The 14,891-nt window shown below is 40.0% G+C and overlaps 1 protein-coding gene across 2 annotated transcripts in view; it reads right to left on the reverse strand.

Annotated features, from left to right (window-relative positions):
- The window catches only part of INTS6 (integrator complex subunit 6), a 46,237-nt gene extending 31,581 nt beyond the window's left edge, over positions 1-14,656 (reverse strand). Inside the window, exons 1-4 of one of the 2 annotated variants that reach the window (XM_054835522.1) lie at positions 14,597-14,656; positions 14,120-14,280; positions 13,802-13,879; positions 12,861-13,010 (exon numbers count right to left, since the gene is read on the reverse strand). In XM_054835522.1, the coding sequence (XP_054691497.1) occupies positions 12,861-13,010; positions 13,802-13,879; positions 14,120-14,230 (339 nt within the window). In that variant the 5' untranslated portion in view covers positions 14,231-14,280; positions 14,597-14,656. Of the gene's footprint in view, positions 1-12,860; positions 13,011-13,801; positions 13,880-14,119; positions 14,565-14,596 lie in introns of those variants that run through there. The other variant, XM_054835532.1, reaches the window with a different exon arrangement.
- Positions 14,657-14,891: the final 235 nt, after the last annotated feature.

Below are 14,891 nucleotides of genomic sequence, written 5' to 3' on the forward strand. Positions count from 1 at the left end.
TGGGTTCTATCAGAACATTTGCTTTCATAAAATCTGACTTCTCACAGGGTATGCCACAAGTGCTCCATGATTCTGTGGCCAGACTGGAAAGGACAGCTTCTGAACTGTATCACGGTGTTATCCAAGTGACTGAACCTGCATGATAAAACAGCTTTGAAATGGTATTTGTTATGGTTATTTTAGAATAGAAATTGACCCCATGAACTGAGGGGAACCACTTAAGTGTCAGAGAGACTTCTATAATTTTAGCCTGAATGAGTAAAAGCTGAAGAATATACTGGAATTCTGTACAGGATTAAGATCTCTGACAAGCCAGGCTTCATGCAAAAAAGTTGCTAACTCATCTCTGTTTTGCTGTCTGTAAGATTTTGACATATTCCCTTGATGCTGTTGATTATTCAATAGATAATGCAGTTTTGCAGTGGTAGCAATTCTGTCTTACTAGTAGATGATCAGATATTTGTACAGTAGATGTATTTCAAGATCACTTTCAGAAGCCTCAGAAGAAAGTTCAATGAAAGCTATACTAACCAGTTTGAATTTTGCACAGGATATAAGTATTTTGAAGTCTGTTATGAAGTTTTCAATTCATAAAAGAAATTTTAATATAAACCAGAAATCTCCCTTGATGCCTGAATAATGGCAAAGATAGATGCCAGATTGGTGTCAGATTGGAATCTTATGAAACAACCTAACGAAACACTATTCCAAGAATTACACTACCACCAAGAAAAAACGCCTGGTGTTTTTCTGAAGGGGCTGCAGGACAGCGGGAGAATTCTTACTATTAACTCTAGTCCACAAACATCTGCAGTATGGACATACATTCTCTATCATAACACTAAAACCTTTTAGCTCTCCCTGCAGTATCCAAGATGGGAGGACTTATGCTCTACCTTCCCTTCATGCTAGGCAGCTAGGAATCCTACCTCAGACACAAAGGCAGGTTTCAGGAAGAACACAGGTAAATTAATCACCTGTTAAAGGTAATTTGAGAGAGTCCCTTAAGACCCAAGAGAGGGCTACATCTTAAGGAGAAAATGACTGCTATCAGAAATGCGGATGATAGTAGCAGGTTTTAGAAGTTCAATGTGTAGTCCTCCAAAGCCTCAAGAACCATAAAGATCTAGTTCCTCTGTATATGAAACAATAAACACACACACAGTGGGTAAAAACACCACATCTTCAAATGAGGGATGAGGGAAAGAAACCAGTTTGACAAATGCCGAAGGAGTCTTGACTGAGCCCATGACAATAACCGCACACCATGGAAACACCAACTCTCAACACCACCACCACTGACTCTCACAAATTAGGACTCACATGGGTTTTGTTGTAGTTTTACCCCCGTAAAAGAGACCTTTATAAATTGATGTTTGGCCAAAATAGCATATCAGAGAGTAGCACCTCGTAAACTTGTATTTTTACTTTGTAATTGGAAAACTAGCCAGTAGAGGGGGCACAAGTTAATAAAATCTAGCCTTGGATGAGGTGATTGAGCAACAAGGAGATAAACGTTAAGGCATACTCTGTTTGAATACTATCTCAAAATACATGGGAACAGGTAAATACTTCTTTCCTGTATGCCTAAAAAACCCTAAATGATTGTATAAGTACAAATAGTAATCAGGCACTAAACCCTAATCTCTTGATATAACTCGTATGTTTAATCCACCAGTTAGTTCATGGTTTCTGACACCAGGGACAGCACACACTATCATTCCACTTTTTTTTTGGTGCTGATTGACCATTTTTTGGAAGGCTCAGCCACAAACATTCAACTGCATTACAGACACCACTCCCTTTTCTTTTGAAGCTAAAAAATAGTATTCTATCTCAAATTATTTTATCTTTTGGAGAAGATCTTAAAAACAGAGTTTTAAGAAAGTCTACTAGAATTTATCAAGGTCCGAACTCACGCTTCCATTAACTCACCATCTTTTCCCCAGTCATGATTTCTCCTGCACTCATTCACACTCTGAAAGTCAGGGTATCAACGGCAATGATTTTGCAGTAAGGATAGCTGCAAAAAAAAGACCCTTCCTCCATGAGGTGAGGAGATTCCAAAACCTAAATTCAGCTATGTACAGCTGTCCTTCCCTATAGGCTACAGCAAGGTTATTATAGGCAAACTAATTTTTCATGTCCTAGACAATTCTTTAGTTCACTACATTACAAATACCTAAGAGTTACTACAACGTCCAAGACATGCACTAATCACAGTTTCTTACTTGGAATGTCTATGGAGGATTACAAGGTAGCTACATAGGTTTTGCTTCATCCCTTACTGGCACTACAGATTAGCTGTACACAAAATTATTTTTGCACAGTCAGTCAGGACATTGATTTGGTGGTATGACTGAAGCTTTCTGTATTTCAGGTGACTGGAACAAATGAGTTGCAGGTTTTAATTAAAAAAAAAAAAACAAACCCCAAAAAAATCCCACACACACCTCCCCCCCAAAAAAACAAAAAAGAAACAGTTAGCAAAAGGCTTTCAAAGCACAAGTGCAACAGCAGACTTTTCCTAAAGCCAAGCCAGAAATTAAACTCCTCGACACACTAGTTGTAAGAATGAAAGGAGTATTTTTGAAACAACCACTATGTCCAGAACACAGGCTACATAAGTTCCACTTAAAAAAAGGAAATTCAAGGTATTTAGGAAAATAAATGGGATAAAAAAAGTTATTTGCTCCTCAGCATTTTGCTCCTAAGCATTTTTTTAAAAATCTTTTAAATAACAACCATTTATGGATTCAATTAACTATTGAAGCTCTACACATATGTCATCCTATAGTTGTCCTGCCCAGTCTGAAAGCCCTACAGCAAAAATCAAAGACCCAGTCAGATATCACTTTTATAATTAAAAATACTACAGACACAAAACAACTGTCAGAATTGGGCAAGAGGCACCAAACCCTTTGTCCAAAAAAAAAAAAAAAAAAAAAAAAAATTTCACAGAAATATATTCAAGCATATCAGCTGCTTGCTTTGCCTCAGCTTGCAAGTTTGTGTTCTATAGGCAATGATTTCATTGCATATCTGTCTGGAAACATGCAACAAAAGAATTCTCTGTGCTTAGTATGATTTTTATAGATGCTCATAACTTTACACATTCTGGGTTTCCAAGGCTGGCACCGAATGTCCTGCTTAAAGACTATTTACTTGCACGACTTCAGTCATTTTGGAATTCTACTCAATAAGTTTGTGCTAAGAACAAAACCGAAACTAACATCAAGAAAACCAAAAAAGCAACCCAAAGCAGCCTGAAAAAGAGATTCAGTGCAAGAAATTATAATTTTGGAATGTAAGATCTCCATATTGAATAGTGCACGTGTGAAAACAGAAGGGATGCGTGTCAAAGAAGCATTTTTAGACTATGGTCATACTGAACAATACAGGAATTATGAATACATGGCAGGATTTACTAAGGCATCAAACATAAAATCTCGAGATACATTGATGTCTTCATGTGCCTAAATCAGAGTTCCCAACATTACTAAGTCACAGAGTTTTAAAAATGCCAGATTAATATAAAGGTTTGTCCTGTTTCTTTCATCTAAGAACAAATTTAATTGAGTTCTAAATACCATATTATATAAGTGATAACTGCTTGATTAACTTCTAAGTGCTCCAATTTAGATGAGGTCCTTGGTAAGTTTCAAAAACAATTCAGTCCTTGAATCTTTCACAATTATGTGACGTTCTCAAAAAAAAAAAATCGACAAACCCCCCCCACAAACATAGGGTGCACTTCATATACAGTGAATTCCAGCAAGTAACTAAACAGTAAAGAACAGCACTGAAATGAAGAAGAACAAAACGCCACTGACATTTGAAACATGTAAGGACTAATATGACAGAGACATGATAATCCCAAAAAGGGAAGAACTTCAAGTTTTCCTTACATTAAGTTAATTGAAATATATAAGCAGCAAAGCAACTGTGATCACAACTTGTACCATATGTTTAAGGTAATGGAAACTGTCAATTAAAACAAGATGCACCTTATCAGTTAGCTACAGATTAGTAAATGAATCACTACTGTAATCACTTGAAATTGGATAAATCAACCAGCAAATTCTGTTGGTTTCCAAAGCTATTTGACTGAATATAGTAAATGCAAGCTGCTAAAAATAGGTTATATTTGAGCTTTTATAAACTTAAAAAAAAGCTAAAATAACCATCCATATCAAACATAACTTTAAAGTGTCAGCCCCAAAGAATCTGGGTTTAAAGATGATTTTGGTCATATTTCCTAAAAATATTTCTGAATGTTTTATTCCAAAAATAACTGACCTTGTCAAGCCCTGGATCAAGTCCCTAATTACTGCAGCCTTTCTGCTTCACAGCATTAACTTCACATAGCTGGTCCTGGCTCACTCAGTGCAATTCAGAGTGCTAAGCCAGGCCTCTGATCTCCATATACTGGAGAAGGGTAATACATCTCACAGTTGCTAGCACACTGAGCAGGGAAACACAAAAAACCCAAGGGGAAAAGCCAGAGTACTGACAAACTGACTGAAAGTTGACTCAATGAACATAGGGCAATTCTTCTGAATAACTGCCCCAAGACTCCTCCACAACTCCCTCCCAGAGTTTATCACCACTACAGCGGGAGCAAGTTAGCTGTTTTAAAACAGATTCTGAACCACTACAGTTCACCTTCCAGCTTATTAAGGATCTGAATCAATCACACTCACAACTTGAAGCAAGTTTGGCACAATTATGAGCACATGAGAGGCCATAAGTTCAGGAGCAGAGCAAGCAGGCAGGCTGGATACATCTTACACATAGATGCACACAATCAAGTCAGCTTGCTGGGATTCGAAGCCCTGGGTGGGGGGCGTACTGGTGGAAGAAAGAGATGGCCACTTTTCACTCATATTCTGTATGTTGAGCATCTAAAAAGAATGTCAGTGCCCTAAATTGAACAAATCCAGTGTATTTGTCATTGGAATCAATGTAGCTTTCTGGCTCAAGAAGACATTGACAAAATGCACAGTGTATTCAGGTAATTTATCCTCAAACATTATTATTGGATGAGATCAGATTAACACCCTGCTCTCCACAAGCAGTAGCAGTTACATGTAGATAGAAAAAAACCCTACAAATTAAAGGAAATGGGCGTGGTTACACTGAGCAGACACCAGGTTCAGGTTAAAGTTTCCTGGCCAAGTCAACAAGACATTAAGCATTATTTTCAATACATATGTCCCTGAATCACTGTAAAAATCCCATACTAGAGACCTCATCTGCACCGCAGTTCCTGCTCCACCAATCTTCTAAAAGACCTCCAATGTTAAAGCCATGGAACTATGTTAGACATAAACACTTATTTATCTGCTATTCTAGCTATGTACCACTGCAGTGCTGCAAGATCCACACTTACCACCCATATTAGAATAACTAGACTAGGATCAGATTTTGACAAATCCTCTTGTCCTCTCATACAACCAGAAGTCTCATCTATTCAGTGTCCCAATCACAGTCATTCAAGGTTCCTGACTAAGGTTAGTATATCTTGCAGCCAGCAAATTCTTACCTATTTTAATTCAGCTATAGGCACTAACCTAGTTTCCCCACTGGAAAAATTTAGGCTTAAATCTATAGTGGACTACAGATTTATGTAAGCTAGGGCAAATCAATTAACTGAGGCAGAGACATTATCTCTAGAATGAAAACAACAGGTGCTTAGATACTTGATTTCTCATTAATGCAAGACTGAAATTGCCTATACATTTTTGAAAAATCTAGTCCATTAGGGGCCAACTTTACGGTACCAGAGTGATTACATACATCCCTCCCATTATTTTTTTTTTTAAATATACAGGCAATAATAAAGAATCTGAAATCCTGTTTGCTGTCAACATTCAGAATTATAATAGTAATAATATGCTGATACATAGAAAATACTTCATGAACATGCGATATCCTTTCTAGACATCAAAGAAATATACTACAGGATCATCAGACACCTCTTATGGCTCACAGGCTAGTTCACTTAAAAAAAAAAAAAAAGGATCTTTTAATACATACAAAAGATTTATCCTAAATAAACATATAACCATTATCTTCTATCTGCAGTATTAATTTTTCTTTAAATGAGACTGTTCTACACTTTGGACCATAATCATGCAATGCAAACTGGACATTTGATAAGAGTTCTATATGAGGTAGATACTAACAGTCACAAGTTATATGAAATTCAGATTTGTTGCATAAACAATAGATGAAAACAACTTGAAAAAAGGGCCAGACAATATGATGCTAAAACTCACAACATGAATTGGAAACATTAAAACATTCTTTAAGAAGGAGATGCAGATATGGGAATATTCTATGAAATAAAACACTATGTTGTGAAAGGTACAGAATGTACTACAAGAAAAAAATTAACAGCAAGCAAGACTCTCAAGCAACACAATCATAGTTTCAACTGAGCCTCAGTAGAATTAAAATTCAGACACATACACAAATAACAGTTCTTCCCTTCAAGCTTCAGAGATATGAACTGTCTACAACAGAAATCCAAGACTGAACATAACTACTCAGTAAGAAAAGTGAAAACAAGCTTAAAGAGAATAAACATAACCATGGAGACACTGGGGAAAAAAAATAAATACTTGTGCTTCACAAGATAAACTCCTGGCTTTTTATCTACATGTATTTGCTTTGCCTCCCTGACAATTGGCTGTGATGAAGTGCAAATACATTTCAAAAAGACAAGCATACTTCAACTATGGGACATGTATCTTTAAGAACCCAAATAAGAAAGCTGGTATATCCAAGGAGTCTATAACGACCTGAGGTAAATAAACTGTTCCAGATAGAAAGTCAAGCTAAGAGATAAAATTTTGGTACTCCTAACTGTCCTCAGACTTTCTCTGATGACTTCAGTGAATTCAAGAATATCAGCCAGAGACAGACAGACATCTGTATCATCTGCTTAAGCTTTAGCAGCATGAATGCACTCACCTGACCCTTAAGAAACAAAGCCACAACACACACATTATGGCACTGTCCCTTCCAAATAAAATTTATTGAAATACTGAGCACTTCAAGATTCAAAGAGGTCAAAGTATATTTGATATTCAGAACATGAAGAAGTATCTCACTTCTTTCTGCCAGTGAAACAGATTAATGAGATCATTTTCATCAGAAAAAATAAAGTACTTTGTGTAAGTTTGTTTTAACTTTTAAATTGTTCTTTAAAAATATACTGGATTAGAACTAGAGAAGTGATTTTAAGAACACTTAAGTTTGATGTGATTATTATTATTATTATTGAGACTTTCAGTGAACTTTGTTGCTCTGGGAAGGCTGAAAAGCATGCCATTCCACCTTGCAACGTGAAAAAAGTTGACAATGCCTGCCGTAGCTCTCATTAAAGGATACTATAAAACAAAACTAAAAATCACAAACATTTCAAAAGCAAACAAGATAGCATGTTTAAAGGTTACATCCTAAAAAGTGTAAATTGGAAACAACATGCTTAATTTCATCATGTGGGAGGTGAGAAAGATTGACTTTCACCAGCACTACACATACAGGTCTTTGACGTTAACAGGCACACAGGTTTATGTTAAAACCATTTCTATTACACAGAAAACAGGAGACTATGAGAAATTCTTTCTTATATGTATTTCTGCCATGACCATGCTTAAGCTTGCTATGTTTTCTACTGCCTGAAATTGTCCCATTTAGTTTTGCTGGGGAAGGTGGGGAAAAAAAAGAATGGAAGAGCTGCTCTAGAAGTGCAAACCTCTGCCTCTACCAACGTGAAAAGCAAACTGCCTGTGCAACCATGCCAGCATGACAAAGCAGGAAATGCTAACCTAAACTTTGGTTCCAAATTTGGATGCACGCTTAACACAGGCCATTCCAGTGCAGTGTTTATGACCCCAGAATACAAAGACAAAAGCCCTGCTCGAAGGATTTTGACTGCTGAAAGCAAGGAAATCCAGTAACAATCCTCAAAAACCAATTGGAAAATGAACCTGCTCAACAATTTAAAGAAAACAGAACGTACCACTGCAAAAGCGTAATGTATGCAATGTCAGGAGATAATATTTCATATTTGTGATTGTTGGGGGTTTTTAAACTCAGCAGATCTTAGACACAGATAAGCACATAAGCAAGGAGTCAGTCTACAGTATGTGACTTAAAGCTGTCATGTGCCTACAAGCACAATTAGACTTGATCTCCCAGGTATGCTATTTACATGTATTTGCAATACTATAGTATTAAGCCATTATGGCAAAACACGCTGATCTCTACAGACTAACGGTAAGTTTTACTGCATGAACACATCAGCAATACTGCTACTGTAGCTACAAGTGGACCTAACCATATATTCAGAGAGAACTATAAAGCAGCAGTTAACCTAAGATTAGACTGTTTGATGGTCATACATGGTATGAATAAAACCCTTGGAGAAAAACTGTGGTGTTCAAAAACAATGCCATTATATGCAGGACACCTTCCAGGTCGGAAATAGGTCTTTCCAGCCCTTAGCATATTTTTAAGTTCCCAAAATATTCTTAATCAGTTGAATTCCATTTGGATTTTAGTTTGTTTCAAAACTGTCTTAGTCACACTTTTGTACGTATGTGAAATGCACTGCAGAAAAAAAGGCTTTTACCAAGACTGCACACAGCCTGGTAAGTCATCAAAACAGTGTTTCTTGTATGATTCTGAATCCAGAGACCACCTTACTTCATCCCTGTGAATGAAAAATAGCTATCCAAGTTCACCTGGATTACAGAAGCATTATGGTTAGCTTTTCTGTTTCAAAACAACTAAGTTAGAATGTGCTTTTGTTGTATCAAATTTGTTTAAAAGTCAAAAACTCATCTTTAAGCCAGTTTTACTATATCAATAATAATTATGATGCTGAAGAGTATGACCAAGATACCCTAGTGAGATAAAAAGCTCATAAAAAGCTTGTTATTGAAAAGCACTGCATCTAGCCACAATATTAAAATGAAATTTCACCTTGAAAAAAAATTTGGAAAAATACCTTGACACATCAACTCAACCACTTTAAAATCTACTCAGATAAGTACATTTTATCCTCTCAAACCTCATTCTATGCAATACTGCTGAAAAAAAAACAGTAAGAGACCGCCATTATGCAAATAACAGGAGGCAAGGTGAAACACATGGGGTATCAGAGAATCAGAGCTTTAGCAATTTCAACCATCCATCAGATTCAAGTTTTGGTAGTGCTACGTTGGTCCTTTGCATGCGAGCAACAGAACACCACTGGTACATGTTTTACCTACCTTGATTCAGAGCTCAGTCTTAGAAACTTCACTACAAACTGTAAATAACTGAAGTACAAGATGGTTCAATTCAACCATTTGTTTACATTTTTGCTGTATAATACTACATTGTTCATGTTTTCTGTTTCCACAGAAAAACACATCTATTAGTATTTAACCCTTTCATCAACTTAACAAGCTGCATGTTTGCCTCAGTCAAAACTCAAAAAAGTCACAGTTAAATTGTGACAATGCATGTACTGCTGAACAAGCCGTAGCTGCAAGATTCAGGAGTGTATTCCAAGAGGACAGAAAATCTGCTAGAAAAAGGCTTGTTATTTCAGACTACCTGTAACAATGGAGAAGCTGAACTGGGGAAAATACAACAAAGAGAAGTCAATTAGCTAAGAGCAAACTGGACTAATGAAGTACAATGTTTTGTGCAATAAGACAGTGAGCCCTTACTGAATTTAATGTGTTTAAATTGCTTTCTTCCTGAAGACATCCAAATCCTGTATTTTTTCCTAAGCTTTCTATAAAAATGCAGAAGGTGAAGAGGACCACTATTTTTAGTGAAGGCTAAAAGCTGACACTATTTGAAGGTTCATTCTTCTGCTATCATAATCAGTAAAAAGCATACTACGGGGGAAAAATCTGTATTATTGGACTCAAGCAATATAATACAGACTTTATCAATCTGAAAGTGCAGTAAAAATTAAAGGCATAGTCACCTTAAGATGTGTGTACTTTCCAAAATCTTTTGTTGTTGAAAAAACCTTCACAAAAATGTGCATGTAACAACCCTAGGTAAGACAAAGGATTTATAAAGCCATACCATAGCAGTAATATCAGAACCAGGTTATGAAAAAAATCTTCCAAGTTCTTGATAATCTAAATGTGTTGACAGTGTCCCTTTAAGATCTGAATGTGAGATACTGTGATCAGCTTATACAGCTGTACACTTGGTAACTCAATCTTCACGAGCAACTGAGTCAGTACTTATTTACTGAAAAAAGTAGTATGATAAATAATCATATTAAAAACCCAAACATTAATGTTGCAAGAAAATATGAAGCAGGAGATTTTCCTCAATTTCAGAATGACCATTCAGCCATCACTCTTGTTCAGGAAGTCAGTTGATGGAGAACTCTGGTCTACTTTGAAAGAAATCAAGTATAGTGAGTCACACTGCCTTTTAAACAAACAGTTCATACTCAGCAGGGGGACAAGACATCATGCCATCTGATGGCATAACCAGACAACCCCATCAAGCTTGTATCATGTCTTGTTATGTGTATGTATAATAAAAATCTGGTTTACAATTCATACATGTGAAACAAGTGGATCTTAGCAAATACCTTAGAAGCTTGTCAATACACCCAAACAACAAGCATGACAGTCAAAATATGTTAAGCCAGAGAAATTTTCCAGAGAAAAGCTTAATAGAAGTTTAGATTTATTACTTCACATAATACCACACCTAAGATCATCTAAATGCTGCATTTTTGTAAAATTATCTTCTCCTCCCACTTTAAGATAGTCTTTCTTCAAAAATCTGTCTGCTATATTTAAGTAAACTACTCAAATATTGTATAGTTTTAATATTTGTAATTGCTTTAAAAAAGTGACTCAGGACTTAATGTTCTGAATGAAAACTATTTCAAATGCAACTGAGCATTCTGATCACTTTTATTATCCTGAATTTATAAGTTTCTCAAACGGTGTACATTTAAATTCACATTTATCTTGAGCAAATTTTAGGTAGTAGAGATGAACAATAGAAAGTTGACAGGGTAACACGACATAGTGCTCAAAGGCCAATGTGAAGTTGAGGAAAGTTAACTGCCGTGGATCTCATCCTGCAATTGCTGAAGGACCAGTTAAGTGCTCCAGAATTTGATATGATTTATGAAAAACACTACTTTGATTAGTAGAGCCAAAATGGGAACCTGTGACTTCAGCAGCAGATGACCTGGCACTTGCAATATATTCATCTATTTTTGCAGACACTAAAGAGAGTTAGAATTTCTATTTAGTCACCTGACTGCACACGTGAACACCTCTTCAACAGCTAGCTCCACATGTGGAACAGAGTAAAAAACATGCATGAGCAAGGATGGGTTCAAGCCCAGATAGAGACTTGCAACCAAAATGGATCAGACAAAGAAAAAGTCATTGTTCCACAGACAAAAGAGCAGCTATCTACAGTAAGGAACACTACTAGTGAGTCAAGAGTCATGACAACTCAACTGCCCACTTGATTGAGTAGTTGAGCACATCTGGTTCACTTAGAGTAAATTATTTGACACGGGTTTAATTAGGGTGTTATAATTATCAGTAGCAATGGGAAAGAGCAAATATTTCGTGTGTGTGCCTACAGTGGCAAGCGTTCAAAAAAGCTTCGTATAGCTCATGTAACTAAACAAAAACATCAGAAAATGGGAAAGATTAGCACACAGATGTATAAGAGGACAGCAGATGGTAATAGACAAAAAAATAACCATGCGTGGAACTAGCACTTTTTTTTTTAAGTTTCATCACTAAACTGGCATTTTAAAAATGTTTAGGCTCACTTGATCACCTAGTGGCAAAGCGATACAATGCAACATGAGAGAGAGAAATTTCCTTCCCAAACAAACATTGCATATTATCACATAGGCTCTGCTTAGACTGGAAAGGGGAGGGGGAGAAAGGGGACTTATTTTCACAACCACATTCACATATTAAATATCAAGAGCAGTAACTAATTCTCAGATAGCAGAGGGAGCATTACATGAGAACAACAAACAAAAAGGGGAGAATCAAGTTAGTACGTCCCATGTGAAAAATACACAATATACTTTGCCCAATATTAATAATGTCCTTTATGCAAAACAAATCCAGCATTTGATCCAGTGCCAGAAAGAACTGGGTACGCTTCCTAAAGCACATGTTTAACCTAGAGTTTCTGTCTTTTAGCAGCTCATACTACTGAGCAAGGGAATGCTGGCTCACCCCAAAAAGAAGTTCTGCTTTAAAGGGACAGCTGCAATATAGACATTAGAAAAGCACAGCTTCTCAAGGTTCTGATACAACAGGCAGGTTAATAAAAATATAGGTACACAGAGAAAAGTTGTAATCTCATTGGAAAGAAAGGGTTTTGAAAAATTTGTGCTCCCTTCAGTATTTTTGGACATGCAGTGTTGTTAGGAAAATGGCTCATCTCCCATACTGTACTTAATTGATTATGCAGCACTGTACAGATAAAACAAAATTTTCATGACCCCACCAGCCTCACAAGCTAAGGTTCTGAAACATAGACTTGATAAAAAAAAAAAAAAAAGGACAACTGAGAAGGTCAACTTGGAGGTTACATCATAGTTTAAAAACTGACGAATATCTGAAGTTTTTTGTAAAAAAAAAAAAAGAAAGAAAAGTTGGCTACCAAACTATAGTAAGTAACTGCATTTCTTCAAACTAACTGAGCTCGCCTTACTTTTGAAGAAGCCCCCATACTGAGTATTTCATGAAGACGCCACTTTGGACAACTAGGTAATTGTTGTCTCTGGGAAGTTTGTGGTTTATGATTTTTCTGCCTATTAATAATCAACCTACCTGCCCATAGTTGTCTATGCCAGTTACTAATCTATTTAAGTTTAATAAATCAAAAGCTGTCCTTAGGGACTGGCCAAGAGTCGTAAGTCCTTCAGCTTGAAGGTTTTTCAGTTCGTTCATAAACGTTGCATGGTTTTCCTTCCAGCCAGCCTGAAAAGAGAAATGTGAGAAGACTTATTCTCCAAATAGGAGCTTTGCTTTCCTGTTAGGCTACAAAGTGCCTTCCTCGTTGCATGCAGCTCACTAGAAATGCTAACAGAACACCTCGAAATTTACTAATGTTTAGTGTCATTCCATAAAGCCTGAAAATATGTACTCCTCTTAAACCTTAGAGCTCCCCATCTGCCCAAATGAAGATTTTTTATTTTGTTCCACAGCACAAATTTCTGTGAAGTCACCGAGGCACAAAACCTTACAGCTATTTACACCGCTCTCCCACTGCTCCTTCTAAGTGGAAGCCGACTGCACTCTGAAGCGACCTCCAACAGGTTCACCGTCCTGTGTCATGTGGACCCACCGCCCCCTTCGCCCCCGCGGTACGCCTCCCCCCGCCCCGGCAGGGGTGAGGGAAGTCCCGTCCCCTTCCGAGTCCGGACACTCCGGGCTGAAGTCGGTCCTTCCCCCGCTCGCCCCTTCCAAGCTGAACTCTCCTTGGAGTTGCTGTCACTTCTCCCAACTTGAATAAATATCCCCCACAGTTCATTGCTGCTCACACACACCACACAGGGAAAAAATGTCGGCCATGTTGATGTCAGCGCTGCTGCCGCCGCCGCCGGAGCCCGTGTGTGCCGAGCTCCCCCGGACCGCCGGCAGCTCGGGCGAGGCGGGCGGGGGGGCGGCAGCCGGCAGCGGGCCGCGGCGGCGCGGAGGGGCCGGAAGGAGGCCGGGGCGGGGGGGGGGAAGCGGCGGAGGGGGGTGCGTGTGGGATGAGCGGGGGTTACCTTGATAGCGTAGGGAGGCTCCTCGAAAGTGACCAGCATGTACCTGTCTCCCCTGCTGGCCGGGTCCCGGGCTCGGAGCTGCGGCGGGGGGGACAAAGCAGAGGGTGAGCCGAGAGGCGGTGGCGCCGCCGGAGCCCCCCGGCTCGGCACGGCCCTGCCCTCCCCTCCCTGCCCGCACACACACGCACTCCCTCCCTCCCGCCCGCCCTCGCCCCGCGCCCCCGGCCCAGGCAGCCCCCCGCGCCCTGCCTCCCCCTCCCCTCCCCGCGCAGTCACTCTCGCTCTCTCTCGCCTCCTCTCGCAAGGCAGAGCCGGTACCTTCATGAAAGTCTCTACAGCGCCTTTGGCTATGTCCAGATAGGTGGTGCCCAGATGGGTGCGCTGGTTCATGGAGGCGGACGTGTCTATCAGGAAGAGTAAGATGGGCATAGTGCGGAGGGGCCGGCGGCCGGGCGGCTACATGGACAGCGGGCGGGGGGCTGAGGGGAGAACCGCGGGGCGGGGTAGGAGGAAGGGGGGGAAGAGAAGATAAGAAGAAGACGGGGGACAGGAGAGGAGTAAGTGGCTGTGAGTGCTCTGCACGGGGAAGGGCGCCTCCCCGCTGCCCCTCTGCCGAGGCGGGGGGGAAGGGGGGGCAGCCCTGCCTGCCCTGCCCTCCTTTGTGTGAGGGGCCTGCTCAGCCCAACACAGGCTGGTTTATGAGGGAGAGGCGGATAGGGCTGCACTGCTGCTAACCTTCCCCCCCACCACCTTCCTCCACCGCCGCCCGCCCTCCCCTCCCCCTGTTGATGTTACTCAGAAGTTTCAGGCGGAGCAGCCGCAGCCCCGCCACCCCGGCACTTTCTCTCTCTGACTGAGGCGCTTCCTCGCTCGCCGCCCGCTTTTAAGGGAGCCTGGGCAGGTCGGGGCCCGCCTCTGAAGGACACGTCCCCGCCCCACGTGACCGCCTCCCAGCCCCACCATAGGGCTCCCAGTAACCGCCTCATTAGCATATTCAAATCGCTGGGGGAGGGCGGCTGGAGCCGCTGAGGGAGAGGGAAGGGGGGTGAGCGGGTGGCGGAGCTCCGCTGCCGCGCATGCGCAGTGGCCG

Source organism: Grus americana, chromosome 1, assembly GCF_028858705.1.
Source record: "Grus americana isolate bGruAme1 chromosome 1, bGruAme1.mat, whole genome shotgun sequence".
Lineage (NCBI taxonomy): Eukaryota > Metazoa > Chordata > Aves > Gruiformes > Gruidae > Grus > Grus americana.